At 40.9% G+C, this 26,948-nt stretch overlaps 1 protein-coding gene across 1 annotated transcript; it reads right to left on the bottom strand.

Annotated features, from left to right (window-relative positions):
* Window positions 1-526: 526 nt before the first annotated feature.
* TRIM16 (tripartite motif containing 16) lies at window positions 527-19,968 on the bottom strand. The gene is made up of 6 exons (XM_032211205.1): window positions 19,402-19,968; window positions 14,387-14,482; window positions 3,887-4,120; window positions 3,174-3,345; window positions 2,930-3,025; window positions 527-1,411 (listed from the first exon to the last, which is right to left on the bottom strand). Exons 1-6 carry the CDS (start codon window positions 19,966-19,968, stop codon window positions 795-797), a joined length of 1,782 nt encoding a protein of 593 aa, XP_032067096.1. The 3' UTR covers window positions 527-794.
* Between the last annotated feature and the right edge of the window lie 6,980 nt (window positions 19,969-26,948).

Raw genomic sequence — 26,948 nt, 5'->3', positions numbered from 1 at the left:
AAATTCTGTCATCTTCACCAACCATTCCTCCATTGTGGGTAATGACAATTCTTTTTATCTTTATGTATACAATTATTTCCCTACAGTCAAAAGTTTCTTTAGCATAGGCAGTACAGGGGAATTGGGCAAGGAGTGGCTGGATTTATAGATAAATTGTCCTTATTCTTTCAATACAGAGCAGTTATGCTAACAGCCATTTGGTTTTTATTTTGAATGCACCTGTTAGAAGTTTACAATCAAAAATAAGTTGGTTTTGCAAATAAGTATTTTCAATACTTTCACTTAAAAACAGGAGGATCAGTGGTGGGATTCAAAAAAATCTTACTATCGGTTCTGTAGGTGTGGCTTGGTGGGTGTGGCTTGGTAGGCATGGCAGGGGAAAAATACTGTAACATCTCCATTCCCACCCCACTCCAGGGGAAGGTTACTACAAAATCCCCATTTCTTCACGATCAGCTAGGAGTCGGGAGGCAGAGAATAGATGGAGCGGGGCCAGTCAGAGGTGGTATTTACTGGTTCACTGAACTACTCAAAAGTTCTGCTACCGGTTCTCCAGAACTGGTCAGAACCTGCTAAATGCCATCTCTGATGGAGGATGTTTATAATGTTATGTTTTCTCTCTCGGTGAGAGGTAATATTCGCAGAGGTAGTAAGCAACCTGAAGTATATAAGACACAATTTTTCAATAGATGTAGATTCTTCTACAAAAAGCCCACAATTGATCAGTATTGCCTAGATTGTATGACAAAGATAATGACTCGGTTCTGAGTTAACAGTTTCAACTGCATATTGCTTTAATCATGTGTCTCTAAACTACTGGAAGCCGATTCTCCTGTGGAAGGAAGAGAAGCTTCTGGATTCTGCTCAGCTTCTTCACGCAACCTAACAATCTGGATGCTATTTTCCTTCTTTGATAGCCAGAAGGCTGGATATAAAGGCTCATTAAACTTGCATTCAAAAGTATGCAAGGCAGTCATGGAGTCAGTAGCGATGCCATAAAAGGAGAGTGTCTCTCTGGGGTAATCTAGGTAGACCCCTATTCTGCTGAATTCCTGAGATTTCAAAGGCGTCTCCACATCAATGTGCCAAGCTGAGAAATCCTTGCCGTTCCATTTAATACACCAGGAGAAGTTATTCCCTGAGATGCAACTGTTGCTCTCTGAACCTTTCCTGTCAATGCTCTTATTTGTCATGCCAATGTAAATACCAGCTCCAAATATCTCGACTTCAAAGTAATAACGACCCATATATAAGCTTTGATTGGACAAGACTTGGCGCCAGTGTGCAAATCTTTCTGGATGATCTGGGTATGGGTGCTCCCAGGGCGTGGTGTTGGAAATCTTGTGGTTATCATCCAAAAGCCTCAAATAGCGATGAGCAGTAACTGGGTCAAATGTTAACAGGCAAGCATCTGCACAAAAAATATACACATTGTTTTAAAGCTAGAAATAATTAATTGAACACTAAATATGACAGAATACTGCACCTAAAAGACCTAATTAGAGTTTATAAGAAGAGTAAGGCCAGGATATATTTTGTCTACAATGTATAGAACTTGAAAGAATCTCACTTATTTTTACCTTTCTCAGACAATATTTAGGTTGTAGCTATGCTATGTGTGCTGGCTAAAAATATTAAAATACACATGATGGTTAGTAGATTTTTCAACTGGTGCTCATTCATATATTGGATAGAGGTGGAGACTTAGACAACAGCTTGGATTGATAAGTAAAATCACTATGATTATCGCATGCTTGCTTGGAATAAATAAATTGCTTGCTTAAGTAATAGTTCCCTATATTTCAGTACAGGAAAAAGCAATATTCAATATCTAATACTAAATTAATGACAGATCACTAATGTGAAATTAATATTCATTTAGTTTTTTAAAACATTCTTGACATAATTTTATTAACCATTTTAAAAAGCAAAGGAAAATGTTCTTTCCTCCAAAATATTTTCTTAGGATTCTTGTTCTAATTCTGATTCTAATAAATGTATTTATAAAACTAAACCTCTGGCTCCCCTCAGCCACACATTGAGGAGAATTCAATATAATCTTAATAGAATTCAGGGGTGGGATCCTACCAGTTTAACAACCAGTTCACTGTGCACGCACCAGGCAAACAGCAAACAGCCTGGTCAGCTTCAACACAGCCTGATTTAGCACAAGCAGCTGATTGGCAGTTGGATCTGTCTCCCAGAATACCACCGATCAGCTGTTCCAGGCAGCGGGGATAGGCTGCGGCAATCCCACCACCTGGAACAGGCCAAAAACGGGACATGAAGAGGCCAAAAATGGGGCACTTAGAGGTGGCAATAGGTGGCGGCGGCGATGGGCAGTGATGATGGCGATGGCCAGCAGTGATCCCTGCAGCCTGGAACATCTGATCAGAGGTATTCCGAGAGGCCTATCCAACCGCCAATCAGCTGCTCATACTAAATCAGGCTGTGCTGAAGCTGACCAGGCTGTTTGCTGCAAGGAGGCAAATTTCTAGGAGGCAAAGAGAGAGGCAGATTTTTATTTTCTTGTTTTCCTTCCCAAACCTAGGTGCGTTTTATGGTCTGAAAAATACGGTACTTTGAGAAATATTCCTTTCAAATGCTACACACAGCCTTATTAGCTTGTGTTTACTGCTTATTATAACAATTATGTTTGATATATCAAAGTGAGGTAATATAAGAATAAATGATAGCAGTAAATAAAACATAAGATAAAATTGATCAGAATGAATCAGTGGCTGCTCTTATAAACATCATATATTATGTTCAGTGCGCTCCTGAATTTCCCAAGAGGTCATAATTGCACATATCTCCTATTTTTCAGTTTCCCACAGACATCTTCATATAAGCCAATGTCGTTAGTCTGATTCTGCAAGACTTTCTTAATTCTTTCAAATTTTGCACCAAAAATTGGACAATAACTTACACTTTAAGAAGTCATTCCTACTTTGAGGTTCTGGAGCTGACAGGCGATATTTGGATGGGACAATTGCAGCCACTGTTGTTTTTATCCCAGCATCTTCTATGTAGATGGAAGGAAGGAAATGGGTTTTTTTTTTTGTGTGACTAAGAATTAATGAATTGTCAGTATCAGAACTGTTGATAAGTAAGGAGCCTTAAAATTGATCAAAATGAATAAGCATGTAAATTAAAGAGGAATGGGTACTCACCATCATCGGCAAACCCCTGCAACTTTTCTTTATAGGAACTGTGTAGTAATTGTAAAAGCTGTTCAGTGGATTCAGAGATCACCTTTCGGATGCCTGATAATTTGTCTTTCAGGCCAATATACACACTGGGCAATGTCTCATCTCCCAGATGCTTCTTGAATTCACAGTATTCCTAAATGTGTGCAGAAAAATAGAAGACTGCTTGGACAGTGACTGGGAGGAAGGGCTAGAACCCTGTGCATTGTGTTACTTCCTTTCACATTTGCATTTCAACATGAGATGAAAATATTCAAATCAAGAGGTTTGGTTCATCACACCACAGCATATTGTACCACTCTTCTACTTTCCTATCCACACCTGGAAAAAATTTTTTTAAAAACCATAGGATTCGTTGCTCACTCAAATGCACACACTAGTATTCTCTGCTTTCTCTTAAGACTGTGCAATTGACACTGGGCAGTTATGGATTCAGAGCAGCAGCTGTGTTTTATGTGAACGTGAATAACAGATCAATACAGGATATCTAGTGAAAAGGCAAAAAATAAATTAATCCAAAACAACCTTTCCAAATGATGTACAAATCAGATGCACTAGGTTTCAGCTCCCATAAATTTCAGTGAGAGAACTTTAATGGTTGAAACCCAAAATATTCATGAAAGGTGAACAGTCATTGAAGGGTGATCTAAACATTTTTACTATCATATTTAAGGTACCTTTAGGAAGATGATGTCATTAGTGTGAGTGGCCATCTTCTCCAGTCTTTTCCTCCATTCCTCCATTGTCACTTGTTGGCTCTGAAGGTAGATCTTCATTCCATTTGCATGATTAACTGCAGCACGCTCTTTCTCCTCCAGAAAAGTGAGCACAATGGCATGGGTTGCCTTGACAGCTTGGAGAAGCTCCTCAAACTTCTCTTCCACCAAGAGTTTCACTTCAGATACTGAATTCTGTAAGAACAGAAGCCACCATTGCTGCAAAGCCTTAAAGCTGATCTTTAAATTGACCATGCAATAAACTGTACAGCTGTACCCATAACCATGCAGTCCTTCCAGTCATGTTCCACTCAAAATGTTCCTTAGATGCATAAGAAAGACTGACAGGAATAAAAAATGAGCCACATTCAAGAATAAATTATTCTATGTAAACACAGCAGCTATTTCCCAAGTATTAACTTACTATTATGCATGCCATCATTACAGTATGTCAATTCACTTGTAACATCCCACCAAATGAGAAAGAAAACTATTATTACTCTAATAGTATCTTGTGTTTGGGGTTATTATAAAGAATAACTCATCAAATGCTAACTTGCTGTGGCAAGCATAGAGAACTTTCAGCCTGTGGCTATAATAACCACCCCTGGATGTTCTCCATCGTGTCTGCCAAATTAAAGTTTCTTAGTAGTTCTTTTAAATTACAAAGTAAACCCACCCTCCATTTTGCAGGAAGAATAAATTGTCTTTTACTCTGCAGTAGAAAACATAGAGCAATCAGTCTCGATGACCTTTGCATTAAAGAAAGAAGCTTATTCAGTGAATTGAAAAGCGCAAGAGGTGGGAAAATAGTGGGGAAGACTTGCCTCCCTGAAGCCCTGACCCCTGACAGTCTCCAACATCTCAGAAAGTAGCAAGGAATTCAGTCTTTCAGAACTCTAATTTGTTTGCTATCTTTGTGATATCATTTGGTAAGCTTGATCTACAACCAAAAGACATGGGGGATTTGATCATATACACATTCATATACAAAATCAAAACTGAAGAGAAATAGAGATATTGTAAAATGTTCAATAGCCACAACACCAATTATCACACAATTGTTGCTACTTGTTCATTTCTGTTCTAAATGAATGTGACTCAAGCAAACCTACAGCCAGATCCAGGATGTCTAATATATTTTACAGGTGCTATTTCAACAGGCAACTGAGCTTTCTGCGGGGTGGTTTTTTTGTTTTGTTTTTTTTGAAGATGTTTCACTTCTCATCCAAGAAGGAGTTCTGACAATTTTTCAGTTCTGACTGAATTGTGGGGAATGGAAGGATTTATATTCCTTGCAGCCATCTAGCTGTTAGCACTTTGAAGGTTGGTCATTAGCTCTATGAGAGTCATTGAGGCCACTTAGGGGGTTTTCTGTACCCTCAGGGCTACCTGAATCAGAGTGCAAATGGGCGTGGAACCTTCTTGGAACTGCTGAAAGCACTGTGTTGTAAACAGGGGTAAATGGTGTCTCTGTTGAGAGAGGGTTGTTCAGTTTTAACAGAGATGGCTTCCTTTACCTCTCTTTCAAACCAGTGGCCCCTCCATCCAGAATGTGGACTTCAAAAGAGTGATCTTTGTTTTTCAAATGTAGATGGACTGCTGAATCTTGTCTTGATGAGTTTGTTCTCCTCTTGTATGTTGTACTATGCATTTATGAAGTGGTTGCTTTGTTTCTCCAATGCACAGAACTGCGCATGTCTGATTGCATTGTACTTCATACATAACATTGCTCATTGTGTCTGGATGTGTGTGGTGGCAAGCGTCTGTCTTAGTGTACTCTTAGTATATTCTTAGTGTATACAGCAAAACGGCCAAACATGGCTTCCCAGTTTTTCATCCAATTTACAAGATGGAGTGTTATTCAAAAGAAGTCAATCAATGGAAAATTTAGCCTGACTAGAATTGTTTCATCCAAACATCTAGTGGCAAACAGCCTCTTTATTTTCCTAGTTAGACTTCTCCTTCATTAAATTCTCCTACTTTACTCCAGACTATTAGCAGCATGTCATATAAATTGCACATTTCCCTAGCATACCTCATTCTGGCCCAAGCAGCACCTTCCTGAGGATAGATGCTTATATTAGTGCTTAGCAAAAAAAAAAAAAAAAAAGATATCCTGCCAGTTTGTTCTCTTCTGTAGAAGAAAAGATTCTGCTTTTAAAAATCGGAGACAAAAGTTATGTCCTAGGTCTAGGAAAAGGAAGCAAGAAGGATTGCATGTGGTTAAAGGTTGGCATCTGGAAGAATCCGATAGATGAAGGAAGCAAGCAGGAAATATTATTTATCTCTAAGAAACAGGTAAAAGGTTTTTATAGACACACATACCTGCATACATATATAAAAATGTGATAGATGGGATGGACTGATTTCCCTACTTACATACCTCAAAATTCTAGAGTCTGGAAAGGACACTGTGAAATATATTTTCATCATTTATATTTTTATCATTTTTCCTCTTTATGTTTGCCTGTCAGGCACACAGGATTTAGCAACCCTATTTTTCATACAATGGAGATATGAGGGAATATGGAAAAATAAAAGCATTCCTTTGAACACAAATGTTTACCACAGCAACTACCAAGCAACTATATCATGGCTGGAAGGTGGTTAGGATGTATAGGCCAAAAGAGTCTTCGAAAGGGGGAAACTTCAGCTCTTCACCTATTGGGCTCAGTATTGCTGTTAAATGTCTCACAAATGACAATAACATAGGATATTTGGTTCAGATTTTAGAAAACTGAAGTTTAGTACTTGCGAATGGCTAACCCTGGAAACCCCCAAAAGTTGCTATTGTGTTTTCCTTTTTAGAACATTAGGACTAACCTGCAGGCTCAGTAAATGCTTCTGAAGGAAGACAATATTTCTTCAAATGCTGATTTTTTAAAAAGCTGCTATATGTTTTCTGCTTTTCGTTATTGTTAGGTGACATTAGAGATGACTGCAGGAAGGATTGTGGAATCTGTGAGATAAACCTTACCAAACTGCATAAACATCAACATTGCTCTAGAGGAGTCTTTATAGATTTGGAGGTGAAAGGTTCACTCATTCCTCACCTCGTGTGGAGGAATTTAATGAGAAATTCCAGTAAAAACTGCAGATATTTTACAGATGACTCTTGTAAAGTAATGCAAGGGTAACTATAAAATCCTTGTGTTAAATGTTATTAATGTTGACTTTAGAAGGTAAGGTATGAAACTAGCCTTAAATTCCTTCCAGAAAAACTAAATGCACGTTTTTAAAATATGAAAACTTGCATTACGAAAGAGCACAGAGAAAAGAATGACATATAAATCAGTTTCCTTTGTGCAAAATACTGTGACTTTGAGAGTCCCTGGTGAAACCCATAAATAACCTTATATTAATAAATAACACTGCAAATTAAAGTTAAATCTGTTCATCATCCACTGTCTCTTCATCTATCCTCTACCTTCTTTCCTGGCACTTTGTATATGGAGAAAAGCAAAATAGTGTTTTTTTCAAGCCTGTTAGTTTGCTTCATATATCACACTTAGCTGTAAGGTGATTTATTTATAATTTGGCACAACATGTACATGATTACCTATTGTCATCACACATGCAATGCTATGTATTAACTACAACATTATGGGATGTTTAACAGTCTGCAATAGTGTAACTATTGGATTAGCAGATAAAATAATTTAGTCATTATCTGCAGCCTTCAGAAGTGTTTAGCTGTTTGCAAGATTTCATAAAAGCCTTGATTCGTTTTTGTGCACAAACAGGAGAGAACCAGTGGTGGGATTCAATTTTTTTTTTACTCCTGGTTCTGTGGTGTGACTTGGTGGGTGTGGCATGGCTTGGTGGGCATGGCAGGGGATGGATACTTAAGGTGACCAGATTTTCAGATTGGTAAAGAGGGACACCATTGACCGGGGGGGGGGGGGGGGGCCTTGATTAAAAATTTTATATTTTGTCAAACATGACCCCAGGACACTGAAACCATCATAAATACGAATCTGTTGCCAAACATCAAAATTTTGATCACGTGACCATGAGGATGCTGCAATGGTCGCTAAGTGTGAAAATGGTCGCTAAGTGTGAAAATGGTGATCAGACACTTTTTTCAATGCCATTGTAACTTTGGTCACTAAATGAACTGTTTGAGACTTGCATTATAATGCCTTATGCCAGCTTACATTTTCAAGAGAGAGAAGCTAAACTCCTTGTTAGAATTGAAATAGAAATGAATAGAGTAGAGTAAAATAGAATAGAATAGTTTATTAGCCAAGTGTGATTGGACACACAAGGAATTTGTCTTTGGTGAATATGCTCTCAGTGTACATAAAGAAAAATAAAATAGTAAGATGGTGGGATCCTTGCTGCACCAAGCCTTCACTAATCCTCTCACTTTCATCAAAAACAGTAAAAATCACTCATGCTTTTTTATTTCTATTTATTATTTTGCTATGGCCACATATGAATATATATGCACATTCCAAACAGATTTTCTTACTAAACAGCCACCATTCTCATCCATAGGCCACTAAATGCCTCACCAACCTTTTCTGTATTCTTTCATTTCCTTCCATCCATTTTATTTATTTAATACAGAGTAGATTAGGCTGTCAGCCTTAGTCATTCTTCTAACATGACAACAATTCTTACCAACAAGGACGGTATTGGCACATTTTAGCTAATGCAACCTAAACATAACCAAAGCCTATTTCACTTCAAGTATGCTAACTTTATTCTATGCCTTCCCACGCATTACATGGCTTGAACGTTCGCGGATCGCCACCAAATTGCACAGGTGGTTGTTCTACCAGATGGACATCCTTACTTTTTCTCGAAAATGGGAGAGAGGCTGCCTTTCCTAGTCTAGCCCCATAACAACAACCCTACGAGGTAGGCTGGGTTTTTTAAAAAAGCGAGTGTCGGGGAATTCTGCAACTGCATCACCTCTTCGCTGCTCTCGCTTCCCAGGGAGCTCCCTTTCCTCTCACCAAGCAGCCCGTTCTCGGAACAAAACGGAGAGGCTCAGAGGCGGATACGCCTGGCAGTCGATGGGGACGGTGCTGAGAGGGGCGTGCGCTGGGAAAGGGAGCTTGCGCGGTCCGCCTCTGAGCCTCTCCGCGCAGTCACCCCCTTCCCCGTCATGCCCCCCACCCCAAAAACAAACCACCAGCGCTCCTCCCGCTCCCCCACTCCCCAGGCCTGCAGCGCCTTTTTCTTCCTGTTTGGCTCCGAGCCACCGTCACGGACCTCTTTTGGCTCCGCTCTAGGCACGGGCCGCCGCGCCGCCGTCCTCCCCTCCATCATTCCCCCTCATCCCAGAGCACCACCGGAAACATGCCAACCTCAATACGGATGCAAAGGCATCACATCGCCGCTACCCATGTTCACGAGGCGCCGGGCATTGCAGGGCGCAGAGGAAGCCAGCAGACAGAGGGGAGACTTGGGGAGGGGGGAAGAAAGAGATCCCGTCCAGGGTGAAAAGAGGGAAAAGCGGAGAGCCTACCCTGGATGGGATCTTTTCCTCCCTCTCCCCCCCCCCCTCGGTCTCCCGTCTATCTGCTGGATTCCTCTGCGCCCTGCGATGCCTGTCTGGGTTGGCTTCCTTGGACACTCAGCTGCCATCCCACCCCCACCTTCCCTCCGACCAACTGTCAGTTTATTCTTTCTGCACGTGAAAGCGCTTTAGTCAGTGGAGTGTGTGCTGGGAGGAATCTCTCTTCTCCTCCCTGCACGGACCCCACGGTGCCTGCATCAGAGCTCGGGCGGGATTCAGGTGAAGGAAAGGACTTTTCTTTTGCCAGCATCAGAGCTCGGGTGAGCAAAAGCAAGTATTTTAATCAGTGGACTATGCGCAGGAACGAATATATCCCCTCCTCCCTGCACGCATCCACTGAATAAAGTGCTTCCTCTGGCCCGCCTGATCTCTACTGCGGGTGAAAGGGAGCTGGGAGGACAGGAGATTCCTCCCTCCATGTGAAAGCGCTTTAGTCAGTGGAGTTCGTGCTGGGAGGAATCTTTCTTCTCCTCCCTGCACGGACCCCACGGACCCCAATTCCACTTATGGCCTCAGGTCTATTTACCAGTTAGAGGGTCTGGAATTGATCGTTGCCAGTTGGGGGGCGCAGAGGAAGCCAGCAGACAGAGGGGAGATTTGGGGAGGGGGGAAGGAAGAGATCCCATCCAGGGTGAAAAGAGGGAAAAGCGGAGAGCCTACCCTGGATGGGATCTTTTCCTCCCTCTCCCCCCCCCCCCGTCTCCCGTCTGTCTGCTGGATTCCTCTGCGCCCTGCGATGCCCGTCTGGGTTGGCTTCCTTGGACACTCAGCCTCCACCCCCACCCCCACCTTCCCTCCGACCAACTGTCAGTTTATTCTTTCTGCACGTGAAAGCGCTTTAGTCAGTGGAGTGTGTGCTGGGAGGAATCTCTCTTCTCCTCCCTGCACGGACCCCATGGTGCCTGCATCAGAGCTCGGGCGGGATTCAGGTGAAGGAAAGGACTTTTCTTTTGCCAGCATCAGAGCTCGGGCAAAAAAAAGCAAGTATTTTAATCAGTGGACTATGCGCAGGAACGAATATATCCCCTCCTCCCTGCACGCATCCACTGAATAAAGTGCTTCCTCTGGCCCGCCTGATCTCTGCTGCGGGCGAAAGGGAGCTGGGAGGACAGGAGATTCCTCCCTCCACGTGAAAGCGCTTTAGTCAGTGGAGTTCGTGCTGGGAGGAATCTTTCTTCTCCTCCCTGCACGGACCCCACGGACCCCAATTCCACTTATGGCCTCAGGTCTATTTACCAGTTAGAGGGTCTGGAATTGATCGTTGCCAGTTGGGGGGCGCAGAGGAACCCAGCAGAGAGACGGGAGACCGGGGGAGGGGGGAAGGAAGAGATCCCATCCAGGGTAAAAAGAGGGAAAAGCGGAGAGCCTACCCTGGACGGGATCTCTTCCTCCCCCACCCCCCGGTCTCCCGTCTGTCTGCTGAGTTCCTCTGTGCCCTGCGATGCCTGGCGCCTCGTAAACATGGGTGGTGGCGATGTGATGCCTTTGCTTTGCAGGTGCCTCAGTTGATCGTGGGCGGATCTCAATTGATGAGGAACTCAATAATGGTGGCACATAAAGCTTTTTTTCCCCCTCGGAAACTGAAGCTCGTTTAAAGAAAAAGGGAAGGGCGGGCAGCTTCACGTGAGTGAGTAACTCCGGCGGTGGGAATTGGGAGGCTTTGGGTGGGCAGTGGTGCTTCCCTTGGAAACGGGGATCAGCGCACTCGCTGCCTCCCCCTCCCCTGGGAGGAGCTCTGCAGCGGGACAGACGAATGGAGGGGGAGATCACCCCTTCCTTTTCCGAGCCCCCAAACCCCGTCATCCCTGGCCTGCACCCCTGCGCCCAGGCTCCTTTGGGTTTGGGGCTAATCCGAATGGGTGGAGCAGGGGATCCCCAGGGCGGAGGCCTCCCGGTGCAACGGTCTTCCGCAGCTCCGGAGCTAACCTTCGCCTTCCCGCCCAGGATTGCAAGGCTGGAGGCCTCGGCAGCAGCCACCCCCACCCCCAGCCAGCCAACCCTTGCCCGTACCATGAGTTTACCGGCCAGGTATCCATTGAGCTGGAGGGCAGGCACCGTGGCTTCCTCGCGGCTAGTCTCCCTGCTTTCCCCGGGCTCGGCTCCATTTCCTCCCCACCCATTTTCACTCCCTCGACTGAGGCCTTCGCCCCGCCCAAACCTACCTGCCAGCGGACCCTTGCTACGAACCTCCGCAAGGAGAACCGATACACGTGGCCGCCTCTTTTCCCTTCCGCGGCCACTTCCAGCCTGCCTTCTCACATGCTGGTCAAGCGCTTCCCGCCCGTCCTTCGCTTTGGGGATCCTTCGCTTGCTCTCTTCGGCGCGCTTTGCATTTTTAGCCCTCACTTCTCATCTCTGCCTCCCCGGCTCAGCTGCGCCCTCGCTTCCCCCACCCGCCAACGATCATCCCAGAGACTGCAAGCAGAGACTAAAGGAAGACCGCATTTCAGTTAGCGCACCTCGGAGTCACCGATGCCGGCTTCCCCGCTGCGACTGGCGGGAACAGCAATGAAAGCTCGGGCTTCACTCCTCCGTCTGGGGCTGCGGCTAACAGGGATGGCCAAGCGCTTTCCTCAAAAACCCCACCTTCCACACACACCCGGCTTCCAAAATCCAGGGAGTTGCGGGGAGGGACGATCTTCTTCCCCTCTCTCAGGTTGCCCGGTTCCCCCCCCCAGTTCCTCTCATGAGTAGCTCGCAAGGGAAGGCCTTCCCTTCCCTTGCTAAAGGCCACCGCCGCCCACCCGAAGCGGCGAAGCCTCCTGATTCCCACCGGCACCGGAGTTACTCACCAGGGCAGTGCAGCAAAAACAAACAGCGAAGGCGAAATGAAATGGAGACTCGTGAGAGTCACGACTCACGCGGCTTGCTTAAGCGGACTCCAGCCAATCAGTGAGCTGGCTGGGATGGAAAATTTTAAGCACCCTCGTGCGTGCTTAAAGTTTTCCATCCTAGCCAGCTCACTGATTGGCTGGAGTCCAGGCCAATTAAATCAATGAGCGGCAGGCTGGGCTGGCTTAAATTTGTAGGTAGCATAGAACAGAACGATGAGCCAGCCCAGCAGCTGATGGGCGGGAGCTGCGAGCGCCAAAAAAAAGCGTGCCTTTTAAAAAAGCGGGCGGGACGCGGGAAAATGTATCAAAAAGCGGGGGTGTCCCGCCAAAAGCGGGATGTCTGGTCACCTTATGGATACTGTAATAGCCCCACTCCCTCTCCATTCCAGGTGAAGCTTACTGAAAAATCCCCATTTCCTCCTAATCAGCTGGAACTTGGGAGGCAGAAAATAGATGTGGATGGGTCCAGTCAGAGGTGGTATTTACCGGTTCTTCAGACTACTCAAAATTTCCACTACCAGTTCTCCAGAACTGGTCAGAACCTGCCAAATACCACCACTGGAGAGAACCTTAGTTTGGCATGTAGAATTGAAATCACACAATTCATTTTGGGATTTGGTACAATCTAACACCTATCCCTGGTATGTTGCACTGATATCTCTCTGGCTGAATGCGTAAATAAATATTTTTAAACCCTTCAAATACTACCAAGTAGCCAGAGGGTTCTGAAGCTTAAAGATCTTTCCAGAAGTTGATAATGAATTCACTGGTCACTCTTAAATTACTTTAACAAGAAATAGTCCAAAGACACAGGATGACGAAATGAAATGTTATAATAAAAATTAAGTTAAACTTAGTTAAATTTAGAGTATTGTGTATAAAAAGATAACAATAATTATAGTTAAATAAATGATTAATAATGATAATAATAATAATGCATATATATATATGTTGTATTTGTGCTGATAAATAAATTATACACACACACACACACACACACACACACACATACTAGATTGATCATATGAATTTTTACACAAATTTTAAGTGAGGAATATGGAGAGGATGCTGAAAAGCTTTGTTATAAAAGATAAACAATTCTATATAGAATAGAATATAAAGATGTAATACTATTGGATGTTTTCAGGATGATGTAATGAAATGCCATAATATAAATTTATTTTAAATTTAGAATACTTTACATAAAAAGGATGTAATAATCAGTTATAGTCAATTGAATGTTTAATAATCATAATAATTGTATACATATATATTAGATTGATGATATGAGACTATGTAAATTGCAAGTGAAGACTGTTGTGAGGAAGCACAAAAGTTTTGTAACCAATCGACATACTGTAAGTAATTGGAGAAGGGTTTTTATACTTTGTGTGTTTGTTTGTTTTATGTTTGTTTAAAAATAAAAAAACTTTATAAAGAAAAGAAACAGTCCAAATAGAATCTATGTAAATAAAACTAAGGATGCCTAGATGAAATCGTCAAATGGTTTAACAATCCCCCCCTCTAAAAAAAAATAACCTACACCAAGTTTATGTTCACTATTTTTATTACCCATTTAAAGGTTTGAGGAATTGCTAATCTTTAAGAATTAATTCAGACAGTATGTTTAATCAGTTTAAATGCTGATCTTTAAATAGATTTTGGCTTTCTTTGTTAGTAGCTATATACAACTCTAAAAATTTCAGTGATCTTCTTTTGTTACCCTGAACAGGAGAACAGAGCTGGGGTGGGGACGGAATGGGGATTTTTCAGTAACCTTCCCCTACCACAAAGCCACACCCACAGAACCAGTAGTAAAAAAAATTGAATTCCACCACTGCCCTAATGGATATTTCCTGGAAGATTCTAGGGAATGGCTATCCTAAATCTCTGGTGCAGCAACTATAATTTTCAAACTAGTTCATATCCCACCTCTTTGTGAGGCAACTGGGTCTATTAAGAAGCCACCTGTCTGCAAGCATATATTTTGTCAAGCAATGAGTATTGGAAGACTCTTTAAAGCACACAAGTCCCTTTTATCATTGCCAAGGGCTGAACCTCTAATGAACAGAGAGGCTCTGTTTTAATTCTTACCACTATAGACTCTGAGTTCTTCTCCAATTTAACAATTGCATTTTCAGCTGACTTCAGTTTCCAATCATATTCTTCTTGATGAAGAAGAAGTTCACACTGTTGACAGATAAACCAGGAGAGATATCACACAACAGCTGTTGAAATTCAATTTTGTTCATGATCATTCAGAATGAAAACTGCTTCTGTATGGTGCCAGACAAGTTATGTAAAGTGATGGGTAATGAACCAACACTTGATGTAGACAAGATTGGGGTGTGGTTGGTCTGTAAGAAAAGTAATCCATGTTAGTCATTCTGAATGAGGTTGTACTTCCTTAAAAACTGTCCAGAATCCAGTAGAATTGAGGAGGAGTATAAAGTAATTTAATTAGAATTAATTTGATACAATTCAAAACTTACAATTTGATGATATTCCCTGATAAAGCCTTGCTACTGGATTATCATATGTCATTAACATATTATTCCAAACATATTATTTGATCAATACCATGAAGCACTTGTCAAAATCAAAGGATTGTCATCCAAACCAGCAATTAGACAACAGGAACTAACATAAATGAGTGACTTAAAACTAAACCATCAACAGTAGGTGGAAAAATAAGCCGCTGCAACCTATTTTATAGTAAAACAATTCATATCCTTTGCAAGCAAGTATTCTAGCTGACATTCTTTTTGTACTAAATTTTCTTATTGCAACTGCATATGTTACTACTTGCTGAATTACCAAAATGTTCTATGGCTGCTAAAAGAAGCACCTGATACAAATTACAGCTTTGCTGCTTCAATAGAAAGTAAAAATAACTTTTAAGTGCTGTATGCATACATAGATGTACCACAGAATCATAAAGTCATTGGCACTTTCTGATATCCTCTATTCCAGGGGTATCAACTTCAATTTCATTGAGGGCTGCATCAGGGTTGTGGGGGGGGGGGGCAGGGGGGGCATGGAGAGCTCAACATCACTCATGTTGGAGGTGCCAGTGGGGGCCCAAGCACCATTTTCTCTGGCAGAGGCATTGCAGCAGTGGTGGGATACAAATGGCATGCCCCGGTACGGGAGTACCAGTGCCTGCTGGGAGCACCAGATACCATTCTGGTATGGTGCTCCAGAGGGCCCACCTTCCCGCCCACACTCCTTACCTGTATTTGAGCTATTCGGGGCTTCCACGCATGGAGAATACAGCGCCTGCGCAACACTCCGCCAAGCAGCTGGAGCATCACAGAGATGTCACAGGTGCTAGGTACGCATGCATGCACTGCGCACATTCATGTGGTGGACACCCAGCCCCTTTGCACCATACTGGTTGCAACGGGATCCAGAACTCACCACTGCATTGCGGGCTAGTCCTTTGCTGTTTCCAGGGCTGCCCCATGGGCCAGATCTAAGCACTCTGCAGGCCAGATCCAGCCCCCGGGCCTTGAGTTTGACACCTCTACTCTATCCAGACACATTAATGGCATAAACTAGAAAGTGAGTTCTGTAAGCTCTTGCCTTAAAGCTGGGAATTGAAACACAGAGATAATTAGAGATTCCTATGGCCCAAAGAGAAATGAGTAATAATATCCAAAGTAAACTATGAAAAGTATCCAAGCAGTAATTAGAGTTTGGAAGAAGATTAATAGGGGATGAAACAGAGAATGAGCCCCAGAATGACTCTTTTATTCTTTCTTTTTTTTGCCTTTAATTTTTTTTCTCAATTTCTTTTTTCTTTTTTCCTTTTTTGTTTGTACATTTTACTTAAATGAATAAAAGGGACATTTTTTTAAAAAAAATCCAACAGTTCAACAGATTTTTAAATCACTTCTTTTTAAATAAGAAACAGTATTGCAAAAATGATCATAACGATTTATGTTTTTGGAGACGCAGTGAAACGAATGCTTGATTTAAATATATTGTTCCATTCGGTAAGAAGCAATTACATGTATTAAATGAATCTTGAGATTTATCTTGGGGGGTGACTTCTGGACAGAGAAAATGAACACATAATCAAAAGACGTATTGTTCAATATTGGAAACACAACATATGGCTCCAACTATTTAGTGGCTTGCAGAATTGATTAACATACGTCAACTATGAATGTAATGAATCACAGTTCAATGTATTAATAAATTTATGTTGTAAATATTACATTTTGTGTCCTTTTTCAGTTTTTTTCCTCCTTTTATAATTTGGTGTAATGTTATTTTCGTTATTTTATATTTAGCTAATTAAAAAGGGGGACAAATATTTCTCTGTGCAATTTAATCAGACCAAACCATGCAGGATAATCTGAAGTAAAGACCAGTCCTTAAAATTGTCTGTTGATGATAACAAAATTCTATAGTTTGACCTTAGAACTTGGAATTATACAATCATAAATAAGTAATATAGTTAAAATGCCATAAACAAGACTGCTTCAAAATATTTCCGGAAACAGTGACCAAAGGAAAATATAAAGTATTGACAAAACCTAGAAAGAAGAGAAAAATAGATTTTAATCACTCCCTTTTATGATGATCAAGTTAGCTTTCTTCCATTTTCAATAAGGCATGAAGATTATCAAGGGAAAAGCCAAAAGAATTTCTTTACATTGATTATTATAGCAATAGCAATAGCAGTTAGACTTATATACCGCTTCATAGGGCTTTCAGCCCTCTTTAAGCGGTTTACAGAGTCAGCATATTGCCCCCACAGTCTGGGTCCTCATTTCACCCACCTTGGAAGGATGGAAGGCTGAGTCAACCTTGAGCCGGTAAGATTTGAACCGCTGAACTGCAGATAACAGTCAGCTGAAGTGGCCTGCAGTACTGCACCCTAACCACTGCGCCACCTCAGCTCCAGTTTTCCATTCCCCATATTTTCCTTCCATATAGCAATCGGGGAATAACTTTTCTACAGAAAACATTTTATTTGTCGAATGATAAAAGAAAAAGAAGGGACATTGATCTCATTGCTCTCAGTATCACATTTATGATACACAAATTCCAGATCAATGTTTTAGAAAAATTGATAAATGAAGGCATTGCCATCCCAAAATCCTGCATTAATAAATGTTATTACAGGAATTTTCCCATTCAAAAAGTTAATGGGTGAACAAATTTGTTTTAAGTCCTTTTAAGGTACCCAGCCTCTTAAACACCCCAAAATTCAACTTTAAAAAACTATTTATCTGGACAATGTCATCAGAGATACCTACTACCATCATTGCAAGCCAGTTAAAAAATAAACTGGTTGGTTGTTGATTGATTTAGAAGGTAATGTCTGTATGTTCTCTAACATATAGTCTCTTCATGTCTATTCCTCCCATTTCGTTTCTTCCATTTGATTTCCCTGTGATCCACTCAGCCTAATATGTTAAGTATGAGTAACTGCTCCTTTCCAGTTGCACACAAGAAGCTCCCAAGAGGAATAGTAGGTTGAAGCTCCTACTGATCGTTATTCTGTGGCATCTTATAACCAACACAATGTAATGAAGTTACATTTATCTCTCTTAATTTTTTATATTTTGAACAGACTACACTATTAAATAAACCTAATCAAAATGAAAAAAAAATCTGTCCCAAACAGGATTGAGGAATTCCAATACCCTGTCAGGTTTTACTCCCTTGATGTGAAAGACATCAAAGAAGAGAGATAAAGGCATAAAGTGGAGGAACAACAATGTTTAGTTAGTCACACAACTCTGTTTATTATAAAATAACTGCTACTAATAATTTTATCCTTCAGAACAGGAAGATTAACAAAAGATAGTAAAAGGTTTATACCAACAAAAAGCATTTATTTATGACAGCTATAAATGCCTGATTTCGCCACCTAAGATATGATTCATAACTATTTGAAACGGTTTTCATATTATCTATGCTTCAGGCATGAAATGTTTCACTATGGAAACTGGGACATAAAAAGGAACACCCTATAAGAGAAAGAGACATGATACCAGCTTGTTTGTTCAAAACTGAATGCAAGTTCAAGCAAACATAGAAAAAAAAACACCTCAGAGAGAAATTATTTCAAACTCCATATTTGCAAGACAGTGAAGAAATTTGTTCTCTGTTTGCTTTTGCAATGATGCAGAGATGCAAAGGTTTGTTAAGAAAAATGTGCACTCAGTTGAAATGCATAGCCAGGTGATAGCCTTTCAAAAAGGGAAATGATCTGAACTTCTCTAAGTTTGGAAACTAAGCAGGATCAGGAATCTCAGGTAGGAAAAACTAAACCATGGGATCAGCTATAACAAACCACTCCCATATCATTGCCAGGAAAATTGCATGATTGTATCTCTGAAGTCACCAAAAGCTGTACCCAGTTGACAATTTTTGAGGGCATTTTTAGCTTTTCTGTACAAAGGAAGAAGTTATGATAGAGCAAGAACCACCACATGTGGATATAATTCCCGCATTCTCCTACAATAAAATTGGCTGTAATTTTTGGTATTAGTCCCAAGAAGTATCATAAAATTCCTCCACTGTGCCTGACAATCAGCCAAATGCCAATTGTCTTAGTCAGTAGAAACTAAGCAAAATCCAGGTGTTTCATAAGTAGTCTGAATATACCAGATGTCATGCTTGGCATGACAGTCAGTTTCTCATAGAAAGTAGGAAAGTCATTTTGCTCATCAGGATTTCTCCCTATTGAAAACCCCCAATCCTCTTTCACTAGGAAGCTTTTATTTCATAATACCCCACTTGCAAATTCATGAAATCCCAGTATAACACTGTTCTCTTATGTTCATTTAGGAACAAGCCTAAGTGCATGCTAAAGCATGATTCATGGAATAAGCCACCGAGGTAGGATTTATACATAAAGCTGCATAAAATGCATAAATCAGTACTTAGATTCACGTGTCCTGCTAAGCCACAGCCCAAGAGACAATAGGGAAACGCATTGTGACCTAGTTCCTAATGTTCATGTAGATGACCTTACGAAAGGCTAGGTGTGAAAGTAAGCTCTCTGACCTCTTATTTCCAAGCACTGAACAGACTGTGACAATTCTCCTACACACCATATTAACAATAAACTTATATGCTATCATTACCTCTTTTTCTTTCCTGGCTACTCCACAGATTACAGCTTGGTGGTTTTGATGTCCATCAGAAAGACACTCCTCACAGATACAGAGTAGGTCACTGTGGCAGAACCAGCTAAGATGCCTTTTGTGGGTCTTGCAGCTCTGTATGTCAATGTCCTTTAGTGGATCCATAAGCCTATGGCTTTGTAGTTTGACATTCTCAAGGTGAGGCCTCAAGTGATCCTGGCAGTAATTTACCATGCAGGTCAAACAGGATTTTACTGCCTGCACCTTCTCTCCTAGGCAGAAATCACAAAGCACTTCTTCCTCCTTCTGCTCCTCTTCTGAGTGACTTTCTGTCAAGATACTGGGTGAGTGATTCTTGGCTGATTCGTTTTCAGACAGGTGTTCTCCCAGGCTTGGATCACTGTGGCATGGGTCTTTGTTTTCAAGTTCCATAAGAGGTGTTCCTTCATTTTTCAATTCTCTACTCCCACATGTATCTTCACAGATTGGTGAGCCATTTACTACAGGGTCCTGAACTGCCAGGTCTTCAGCCAGCTCTTCAGGGCAACTTGAATCGGAGGCAGACATTACCTGTCTACTATTTCCTGAACAGAACCACTCCTGCAATACTAACAGTAGCTCTAGCTGTCTAAGGTGCTTGTTGTGTAACTGCACCGTAGGAAGAAATAAAAAGAAAAAAAAAAACAGTCACGCCTGAATGTTCCTGAGTGAATGTGTGCGTTAGGGAATTAACTCTTTCTTTCCATCTCCTAGAATGCATGGTCTGAAATTACGCAACAGGGGATCAGGTGATATAAGCAGTTGGCATATATTCAACCTCTTTTCTGTTAGCGTTATTAACCAGCCAAAGCTTGTTTTTATGTATCTGTGTTATGACATACATCCAGGAAATGTATGAATCATGTAGAATGTGAATGTGTGTCTGTGTCCTGTCATAATTTCATGTTAGGCAATGTTGATATGTTTGTTCCTCTGTTTGTTTTAGAAGACACTAGCAACCTCTGGGACCATAATAAGAACAGGCTGAGGGCTCAGTGTAGCCTGGGGCCATCACTACCTATTTCCATAATTGCCATAACTTGGACAGAAAATATTGTGTGTGTGTGTGTGTGTGTGTGTGTGTGTGTGTGTGTGAGAGAGAGAGAGAGAGAGAGAGAGAGAGAGAGAGAGAGGGAGAGAGAGAGAGAGAGAAGAATCAGGAAATATATTCATATCCATTTTTTTCATCAATTGAACAAAACTAAATGGTATATTTAATCCTGCAGTGACTTAATAACAAATAATTGGAATAAAGATTTAATTAGTTCAAATTATTTCTACTCCATGGGATTTATAATGTATTAGTGGGGCCTCTTATAGCTATTGGTGTATATTGGATAGAAAGATTGCAGTTTTATCGAGAGAACATCGTAAATATGTTTTGACACATAGCAAATCTCTCACCTTGACAGTTGAATTGCCCAACTATCATGGCACTTACACATGGAAGGAAGGAGGAAGACTTTGTCATGGCAATTATGAAAATAGCTAGGGATGGACAAGCTTTGGAGCCATACTGGACTCTCATCCTGTTCATATGATGAGCCCCAGAGGTTGTTGGGACTCCAATTTATTTTCTTCTTCATTCTTTCCATTTCCATTCTTGTGTTCCTTCACATTTCACATTTCTCCACTGAAAAGCAAATAAAGACAATTCTTCTTTCTGATCAGTGTATTAGCACCTTATGGGAGAGATAGGTAAGAATGCATAAGAATGTATGTAATAAATAAGCACTTATCTCTAGGAATTATATACTCCTAAAAATTACAATTTGTCAGAATGATGGCTGCTTGAAATTATGGTTCCACCACAAAACCGCGTTCGACTAAAGGGCGCTCGATGAAACCGCGTAGCTGACATCATCACAGCGCGACAACAGCGCGGAGAAAAAAGCACGCTGTAAACGCTAAACCTAAAATTAACCCCTAAATCTAATCCCCCTAAACCTAATCCTAAACCTAACCCTAAACCTAACCCTTAACCTAACCCTAAACGTAACCCTAAACGTAACCCTAAACGTAACCCTTAACCTAACGCTAAACCTAATCCTAACCCTTAACCTAACCCTAAGCCTAACCCTAACCCTTAACCTAACCCTAAACCTAACCCTAACCCTTAACCTAACCCTAAACCTAACCCTAAACCTAACCTTAAACCTAACCCTTACCTTAACTTGAATCGGCTTGCTTTCAAAGCGCTATGTAAAGCGCCCTTCTTTCTCCGCGCTCACTGTTGTCGCCCTGTTGATGACGTCAGCGACACGGTTTAATCGGGCGCACTTTAGTTGAACTCGGTTTTGTCGTGCCACGGAAATTATTACAGTCAGCCACATGTTTAGTCTGGATTTGGCAGTTTTATCCATTAATCAAGTGCTTCTATCAAGTCCTTCCCAAGGACCTGGCATAGGCAGATTTGTTGTTTGATGGTGTTAAATCTATCATCACAGAACGTAAGCTGCAAGTAAAGCTACCTCTTGCAAATGACTGATAGTGATTTTGTTAAAGCCAGTGATGTTCAAGGGGTGCTACAGATACCTTGGGATTGCATCTAAGGGACCTATTATCATTGGTACTATCTTTGCCTTTTTGCCACAGTTAATCTACTTCTATTTTCAGGTGTTTGTATTTTGTGATTTTTGCCAGTTCTGTCTCTTTTATTCTGCTGTCTCCAGGTACTGCCATGTCCACTATCCAGAGGTTTGGGGGTTTTTGGTCTTTCTTACCAACAGTTTTTAAATCTATGTTGTTGTTTTGTGGCAAGTGCTTTCTATATGAATTTTAAAATCCAAGACCTTTTTAGCTTCTTCATTTTCTATTACTTTGCTTATTTTGTGATCCCATCAGTTCTTGCTTGAAGGCAATTGGTATTTCTGGTAAATATTCCAGTGCACAGTTGTTGCCTCTTTGTCATAACATTGTTTGTAGTTAATCTGTGCAACCGCATTTCTAACTAGGTGGTCCACTGTTTCGTCAGCTTCTTTGTAGAGAAGGCATTTGCTGTCTGCTGCTGTCTGTCAGGCCTGCAGCCATGTTCCTTTTGGATCTTTGGCCTGCCACACTTCTATCTACAATGCTGTTTCTATAGTGGGGGAATGCGAGGGGGATAGTAAGGAATAGAATGTGATGTAACCAAAATAAAATTCCTTTTAGATTGCCAAGCTCATCCTTTGTATTGGCATCTCTGCACTTGACTGGAACTGGATGGGTGGAACTGCCAGCATGGCAGTGGAAGATTGGACCATGTGATGGGCTTGTGGGTATGGGGGCAAGATCATGAACTTTAACTTGGGGGGAAAACGGAAGAAGCTTCAGATTTGGGTTTTCCCCCAAATGTGCCAGCATGGCTCTCTTAATAAATTGGAACTTTGAGCAGCACATTGCCTTGGACTCTAATTTTGGATGCTATCTGGAATGCTGACACTGTCTTCTCGATTTTGATTTTGTATGCATTTGTTTTGAAGGGTTAGTCTTGTGCAGGAGTGAAATCCTCCTAGTTCAGCCTGGTTTAGACAAACTGGTAGGGCCAATTGTCCTTGGTTCTGCAAACCAGTAGTTAAAAAGAAGCTTCTGAGGATCGCACAGTCAGCTGTGAGCCACGTGATCATCTGCAGCTTTTTTTCTGCTTTTTAAAGCATTTTTTCCTTCCTGGTTCGAGCTTTAAAAGAAGCTTCCGACAATGACCCAGTTCACAGCTGAGCTGCACGATAGTCAAAAGTTATTTCTTTAGATTTTTAAAGCATTTCTTTTCCTGCCAGTTTGCCCAAACCGGCAGGGGATAAAATGCTTTTAAAAGCTTTAAAAATAGCTTCCAATGATCATATTGCTTGCAGCTGAGCCGCGCGATTGTCGAAAATGTTTTTAAAAGCTTTTTAAAGCATTTTTTTCTCCTGCAAGTTTGCCTGAACTAAAAAAAGTTTTAAAAAGTGAAAAAAACAGTTGACCACGCCCTCAAAATCAGTGGGCGGGGATTAGATTTCACCACTCGTCTTGTGCAGACAAAATTAGCCTGTCTTTTTCTTCAACTTTTTATCCTCTTGGCCTTCTGTTTTTTTAATGTACTGGTCATGTAATACTTTGCCTTCTCATGTCTCTTTTCTTCATTTGATCTTTCTTGTAGGCCAGTGTGGTCTCTCAATTACTCAGTAAACCTTCATGGTATATTAGTTTCAGTTCATCTTCCTTCACTGTCCCTCAGAAATTTTTCCAATGCCATTTTTTCTTCTTCAAGCGTGCAACATTCCATGTCCACCTAAGCTAGTAGAGCCTGTCAACAGTATTGTGCTGACAAAGGGCATGATTTACTGACATTATTATTTTTTAGACTTCCTAGAAGCAGGGTTTTTAGTTCTGTTCGAGTTCAATCTACTATGCCAATTGAGTATCTAATGACTGGAATTGCCCAAGTGTTAATTGTCTTGATGGCATTTCCTCCACTGACTTTGGACTTTAAAATTTTCTTCAGTCTTGAAAAAGTTCATTACTAACTTTCTTCTTGACTTCAGTTTGCTTGATGTTGTTGGTTTAAGTATTTGTAATGATCTTCTTCATCCATACCCCTGATGTTATTTCTATAAAACATCTTGATTCCTTAATTTTCTCTAGTTTTCCCCTAGTTGACACATTTGTCCAATCCAAACTCCATTGTGATATTCTGGCTGTATATAAGGACAGTATTGAGCACCAATTCTATTTCAGACAATGTTGTTCTATACACCTTCCAGTTGTCCTTATAAAGGAGTGGGATAGACTGGCAGATGGTTTTGATGTTTGATAGCTATGACCCAACTTGTTCAAGAAATATGTTCAAAATTAAGAGATATCAATGCAATGGTAAATACTAATGTGAGTTTCCTTGAAAGATTCTTCTCTTGGTATTAACCTCTCCTACTGCATCACTATTAACCAGCAACCGTGTCTTCCATTGTTCCATTGATCTTTGTATAAAGCTTCTGATGTTTTCATTGACTCCTATTATTTCTAGGCACTTAATTATTCAATTGTGGCGTGGAGTCAAATGCCTCCTTGTAATCATCCCAAGCTAAATTCTAATTGGTCTTTTTTCCCCTGCAGTTTTTCAAAATCATCTTGTCAATTAGGAGCTAATATTTTCTTCCTCTGCTCTCGAAAGCCAGGAAAAGTGCAGCAGCCATCTTTAAAAAATGACCACAACAACACAGCAATTTCTTCCTATACAATAGACAGCAGTGTTTAGCTATGTCATGGTTTTTATTCAGCAACTAAGGATAAACACAAAGTTTGTATCTGTAACCAGTTGAAATTAATGGGCTTCAGCACAGTTGGCTCTGCACTGGTTTGTGGTCACTATACCCAGCCTATCACCAACTGTTCCATATAAAAACTATAAAGTACAAAATTGGTGTTATTTGTATATATGGAAATGCTTATTGATCATGGCTTTCAAGTGGAAAGAAAATGAAATACAGATTGCTAAATACATTTTCCAAAACCACAATGAACTGGATTTTTTAAAAAAAATCATATATATATTACTCTTAAATCAAACCCATACTCTCCCCTATCCTAGTACTGTAATAATAGCTTTCCTTTACTTTTATAAGCCATCCACTTCAGAAAGCAGAAATCTTATGCTAATAACAATAGAATATGGAAAGATTTAGATGTTCTTGAAGAAAACCATCTTTCCAACTTCCTCTTCCTTCCAGATACAATAATTCCTCAGTTTAGCAGACTTCAGATACAACAAACAAAATGTTTGTCCAAATAGTATGTTGAAATAATTATTGATGGTTATCTGGGAAAGTTAAGTAAAAGAATTAAGCTAAATTAAAAAAAAGAAAGCCAGTGGGTTTCCACAATATGATCTTGATCATTTACCCACTATTTTCAAAGAGAAAATTAGCAATTGTTTTGAAACTCTGAACCTTATTGATAGGGAACTGTGGAATGAACTCAAAGAATTTGTTAAGGGTAAAATGAGAAAAGGGACTGCCAAAAATGAAGAAGCAGAAGAAAGCAAACAGGATGTCAGAAAAAACTGAAAATTGCCAAGAAGAGGAAAAAAAGCCAAAGCCAAGAAAGACAAAAATCTCAGAAAGGAACTTAACAATGATTTTCAGAGAGCTGTTAGAAAAGACAAGAAGCAGTATTACAATAACATCTGTAAGCCTTTGAAGATGGAAACAGACACGGAAAAGCAAGGGAAGTCTTCCAAAAGATCTCTGAACAAAAAGAGACATTCCAGTGTTGAATTGGTATGCTAAAGGATACCAGTAGACAGATAGTAACTGATTCAAAGGAAATAAAATAAATGTGGAAGGAGTATACTGAAATACTGTACAGCAGTCATGTCAACATTCAAAATGCCTTAGAATATTGCCTATTTACAAAATTTCTAATATTAGTAGGTCCTTACTCACTTGGAAGACTATAGGTACTCATAGCTTACCTATAGAGCAAGAAGCAGACGAAAATAAATAGAGCAAGAAGCAGAAGAAAAATCTGGATAATGACATAGTGGCCAAAAGATTGGAAGAAGTCAATCTATATTCTAATACCAAAAAAGCCAACTTTTGTAAAACATCCTCAATTTTACATGCTAGCAAAAGAATGATTAGAATTGTTTAATGTAGATTAGAGTCCTACATAGAAAAAGAGGTACCAGTTGTTTAAGGTGGCATTTTAAAAGACTGAGGAACATGAAACATTGTTGCTGATGTGCATTGTATAATTAAGAAACCCAAGATGTGTGTGTGTGTGTGTGTGTGTGTGTGTGTAGTACATATAAAGAGGTTTATATGTACTTCATTGATTATAGAAAAATGTTTAATTGTGTCAATCGCATCAAGCTTTGAAATGTGCTTGGTAAATTAGGAATCCCAGAATATATTGCATTGTTCTCATGAGATTTATATACAGGGCAGGAAGCCTCTGTGTAGACCAGGGTGTGGGTTGCTAATCCCGTTCCAACCGGTTCGGTTGGAACGGGGCCGGCGGCGTCCTCGTGCACGCACACAGTTCACACATGCGTCTTAGCGCCTGCGCGATGCTCCAGCTGCTCACGGAGACTCGCGCAGGCGCTGTATGTGCCATGCGCCCGCGTGGAAGCGCAGAAGCCTTCAAAGACCGGTAAGGAGCGCGGGCGGGTGGGTGAGCCCTTCGCCGTTCCCGGAAGTTACTTACTTCCGGGTTCGCTGACCAACCGGTTCACGGGGACTGCCGCGAACCGGTTGAAACCCACCCCTGGTGTAGACACAACATGATAAAAACAGACTGGCTCCAGGTTGACAAAGATGTAAGCCAAGGTCTCTCCTCTCATTTATTCAGCATATATTCTGAATTAGGAAATGCTAGATTGGAAGAGCACAGTTTTAAAATTGGAGGAAGAAACATTAATAACCTGTGCTATGTTGATGATACTATTCAGATACCTGAAAATGCAAAGCATGTGCAAACTCTAGTAATGAAAGTCAAGGAATATAAATACAAACACCAAATGAATGACAACTGATACAACCATTCATAGAACT

The sequence above is a fragment of the Thamnophis elegans genome, chromosome 2 (genome assembly GCF_009769535.1).
Source record: "Thamnophis elegans isolate rThaEle1 chromosome 2, rThaEle1.pri, whole genome shotgun sequence".
NCBI lineage: Eukaryota > Metazoa > Chordata > Lepidosauria > Squamata > Colubridae > Thamnophis > Thamnophis elegans.
This window is presented reverse-complemented; position numbering and strand designations above follow the sequence as displayed.